This window comes from Bidens hawaiensis, unplaced genomic scaffold (assembly GCF_021521415.1).
Source record: "Bidens hawaiensis isolate Kalapana, Puna unplaced genomic scaffold, B.hawaiensis_p1.1 tig00004151_1, whole genome shotgun sequence".
In the NCBI taxonomy this organism is placed as follows: domain Eukaryota; kingdom Viridiplantae; phylum Streptophyta; class Magnoliopsida; order Asterales; family Asteraceae; genus Bidens; species Bidens hawaiensis.
This window is the reverse complement of record NW_027491246.1, coordinates 2,230,871-2,235,250: the sequence shown is the minus strand read 5'-3', so window position 1 is coordinate 2,235,250 and position 4,380 is coordinate 2,230,871. Positions and strand designations below refer to the sequence as shown.

At 36.6% G+C, this 4,380-nt stretch overlaps 1 protein-coding gene across 1 annotated transcript; it reads right to left on the bottom strand.

Annotated features, from left to right (window-relative positions):
* Positions 1 to 1,163: 1,163 nt before the first annotated feature.
* LOC143625615 (eukaryotic translation initiation factor 6-2-like) lies at positions 1,164 to 3,734 on the bottom strand. Its single transcript, XM_077095901.1, has 6 exons — positions 3,674 to 3,734; positions 3,485 to 3,581; positions 2,997 to 3,082; positions 2,879 to 2,923; positions 2,661 to 2,791; positions 1,164 to 1,665 (listed from the first exon to the last, which is right to left on the bottom strand). The coding sequence occupies exons 1-6, from the start codon at positions 3,681 to 3,683 to the stop codon at positions 1,297 to 1,299; spliced, it is 738 nt and encodes a 245-aa protein (XP_076952016.1). The 5' UTR covers positions 3,684 to 3,734; the 3' UTR covers positions 1,164 to 1,296.
* Positions 3,735 to 4,380: the final 646 nt, after the last annotated feature.

Sequence of the window (4,380 nt, the reverse complement as noted above, 5' to 3'; positions counted from 1 at the left end):
AATACAAAACCTACCAACAGTTGTCTAGCGTTTTGTTCTTCCTGTTTTTTTGTAACTGCAAATAAAAAGAAAACCATAATCAATAGTAAGCAGATAAATGAAATCAATCAACTTAATGTAAAAAAACCCTAGAAAATCCAATACCTCTGCAGCGAGTTCATATTTCTCAAAATTTTCCCTCTTGTTGTTTGCCACTTCCGCTTTCAATTGTTCCTCCAATAAGAAGAACAAACTCAAAGTGTTCGGTGTCCCTAATCAAGCTGATGATCAGCTGACCCAGCGATTAAGGTTCTGTTATATGTGAAATCAGACGTACCCAAAGTAAAGAAATCACTGCCATGAGCCACCGAGGCACTACCATTATGCCTCCGGAATATCAAATCCATAAAATCCAACAAAACCTAAATCGTAAATAGTAATCACAATAACCCCAAAACCTAAACCGGATTTCTAGCGCAAAAGTGTATCAATTTTTAACCCTAGTTGAACCAATCACACTGCAAATTTGAATAAAAATCAATACATCAATTAGCGTATATTTTTCAAGACATGAGAAAACGAATCTTGTAATTTGATGAATCTTGATGAGATTTAACATAAACTGAACAAAACCCTAGCTTCTAAGCCTAGCCATTCAAACCATATTAGAACCGAAGAGGCCGGGAAACAGAACTCGACTAGGGTAGGGAGACAGAAATCAAACCTGGTTGTGCTTGGGATTGGACAGAAACCGAGTGTTGGTGGTGGTGTGCGTTGGTCGTCGCCCATAAGAGAAGAAAAGAGAAGAAGGAATGAACATGTATGGGCAATTAGGTCGTCCTTCTCATTCAGTTGTGTTCTAAATCTGAAAGGGTAAGAGCCCCATTCAGCATTCAGATATGATCTTTGAATGAAACAAACGAAATGAAGTCTGGGCGAATCAGACTTCAGCCCCATTCAGATCTCAAACAAACACACCCATAGTCAATATGCACTTCAAAGGACGGGGCCAAGCTTTAACACCCTAGGCAGATCCTATATCGACCATGCACATACGAGATTCTTGGTGCATAAGAAAGTCCCACCTTGATATCACCCAAACCACTTTACCATCCTTTCAAAATCAAAGTGGGAATGGCTTTAGTATTTTGTTATGTTTATTGATATTTTATTCTTGTTGTACATAGGTTTCCCTAATAAACCAAGGGAAATAATACAATACGAAGACTGAATTAAACACAAAGCAAAACATATAAAAACACATCAACTTTCAACAACATACAAAACCAAAAAAGCAACATAACTTCTCATTTTGATTCAAACATACGTAGAAACCAACGACTTGCTCGCCTCGTCAACACCGCCACTAGATTGAGCTTCTCTTAACTTAAAAACATTCTCAATCACCGAGAGCTCAGTAGCTGTAGTATCTGACCCACAAAATGCGGCCCAGTCGTTAACGGTTAACCCACCTGCAATCACTTCACTACCACGGTTAACCGTGCCTGCAACCAGCGGGACCTGCAATAGGGTTGACAGCTCTTCCAAATCTTCAACTGATGTTCGGGGGTGAACCAACCCACCTCTATTAGAAAATGCACAATAACTACCGACAAGAACATTGCCTGCAATTGTCTGTCTAAACACTTCCACACCAAGAACATCGGCTATCATTTCTTCAGTTTCCTATAAACAAATTTAACGCGAGTTGTTTTAGAGAGTAATTTCACCCGGGTCGTTTTGAATTTGTTGTTAAGGGTAGCATAATATTATGTACGAGTGTCGGGGGTGTTTGTGGGTTGACGGGTCGAACCCGATACAAACACGGAAATTTGACAAGAACCCAATACGAACACAGAAATTGGACCCCAACCCGACACGAATACGGAAATTTGCCATGAACCTGAAAATTATGTCAGACATCAACCTGAACATGGCAAGTTTTTGTGAGTTGACATGACCACCCCTCGTTTACATTTTTATTTTATTCTTTTTGCATATTGATACACAAATTACAATTTTTAAAACAAAAAGTAGAAATGTATGTAAAATAAATACTACTTTTAACTTTTAAACTTGGGCATATAAATAAGTTACAACATAAACACATTTATAAAAGAGTATAAAATTAAATGACTTAAACTGATCAACCAAGGAAGCCACGGTCGATCGGAGCACGACCTGTTTATCCCGTAACTTTATTTAAGTTTAATTTTTCTTATTAGTACTCAAAAATTATAATTTACAATATATAATCACTATGTCTAAATTATAGGCCTTGATACTCATTTCTTTTAAACTTTGACAAAAAAATAACTTAAGTTGCAATTTAACGAATCAGCCCCCGAACCCGCCAAGTCGACCTGAACACAACCTGTTTAACCCAAAAGTTTATTCACTTATTTACTTGATTTTGCATATGCATAAATCCTACAAAATTTGGTTAACCCGTCTCTCTTTTATCTTAAAAATTTGGACAAAAAAGTTAAGTTATGACATAAAACAAATTTGAAAAAACAAGTATAAAACTAAACAGTCCAAGCGGGTCAACCTGCAAATCCGTCAGGTCAACCAAAACACAACCCGTTTAGTTATAAATGCTCATTGGCTTGAACCCGCCTGAACACGTTTATACCAAACCCAAACCCGTGAATTTCGTGCCTAATATTAATTGCAGTCACCTTATCAAGATCAGTATGTGTAAGAGCAACATGATCATTACACGCCATGCAATTACCAAGAGCCGATAATCTCTCGTTAATTCGTTGCACAACAACCGCATCAGGCAAGCTGTTCTTCAAGTGTTGAAGCTCTATAAACAAAATCAATACACAAATTATCAAACTAATACATTTAATTAAATATTTAAATAGAATTATTGAACTGTGACTTTAATTACCTTGGTCAGTAGTAGTATGAGGCAACAAAAGACCTTTCTTATTTCCTACAAAATATAATCCAAAATCAGTAACCAAAGTCGACCCGTGTTGTAACATAGGCTGAAATTATTTATTTACCAATGCAAAGCCTTCCGATTATTCTTGTACCACCGATCGAAGTTTTAATGACAGGAATGACATCAGCCAACTCAGACTCAAAAACACTGCAAAGCCGACATAATTTGTTGTAGCGTGTTCATAAACAAGATATTATAATTTATAGCAAGAGTAGACTACGGTTTTTGTCCTAGTGGCCTGTTAAAAATCGCTATTTCAGTCCAACAGTTTCTATCATTTTCTTTGCAATTTACTCCACCTTCTTCTGTTGAATGAAGTGGCAATCTGGTCTAGTTACATTAGATACAAGATTTATATTATATGTGTTTTGCCTTTAAATCTTGTACCTAATGTAAAAAGACCAAATGCCCTTCCATTCAACAGAAGAACACTAACAGTGTTAATGAGGCGGAGTTAATTGCAACGAATATGAAAGATCAAGGACTGAAATAACAACTTTTAACAAACCACAGAACGAAAACCGCAATCATATGAACAAACCAACCAACCTGTAGAAGCTTTCAGAGCCTTCATTTGCTACCAAGCAGTAACCATTTGTTAGCTTTGTGAATACACCAATTTCACATGAGTTTTCAAACCTCAACCCTAAATAACATCAGATACAAAATGCCCAAATAAAACATCATTGATGCAAAATGAAAATTAACACAAACAAGGTACAAGTATTATTAGCTTACTTGTAGCCATGGTAAAATCACAAGCAGTTGAATTGAAAATGAAAATGATTCTGGATTCAAAGAACCTTCAAACACAACAGTCAATAAATCATCAGGATTTAGCCCTAATTCATCCAAAACAAATATAATAGGGCCAGCTATGAAGGCAGCGGTAAATCAACAAAAACAAAACAAAATTAGTTAATTAAATTGCGGACCTGTGATGTGAAAACGAGGAAGATCGGTGTTTGAATGCAGGAATCAAGGTGATAATATGAGAGAAGATAATTGAATTGTAATTGTAATTGTAATTGTAATTGTAATTGTAATTGTAATTGTTTTTGGGTGGGCGTATGTATGTATATACGTCTAAGTGTCTCGTTGTATGTTGACTTTTGATCCGGAACTTGATGAGCAAGTTCAAATTTACTTTACCTGGCCTGCAAGCTCATGATTTCCCTTTCCTGTTTTCGCCAACCGCCGACACTGATGACTGGGTAACACTCATGCTCGGTTACTTTTGACACTTAATTACTACTCATGACTCTTGAGATTTGGGCAATGGCGGATTGGGTTAGGGCGGCCATTTGGTTAAAGAGAATATTCAAGTTGGAGGACGAATGGCTCAGGAATCGACTTGTTTCGACATACTCGTGGTGCTTGCAGTTTGGATTATCGTAGAAAGAATAAGAGGAGCCTTATTAGGAAATGACTTAACTTAAAAGATA

Excerpts from the sequence above, each read along its gene's own strand:
- LOC143625615 (XM_077095901.1), bottom strand. Across the intron at positions 3,083-3,484 it reads GGCTCTGAAAGCTTCTACAG|TGTTTTTGAGTCTGAGTTGG; the intron begins GTTGGTTGGTTT and ends TCGGCTTTGCAG. Across the intron at positions 2,792-2,878 it reads TCATACTACTACTGACCAAG|AGCTTCAACACTTGAAGAAC; the intron begins GTAATTAAAGTC and ends TTTTGTTTATAG.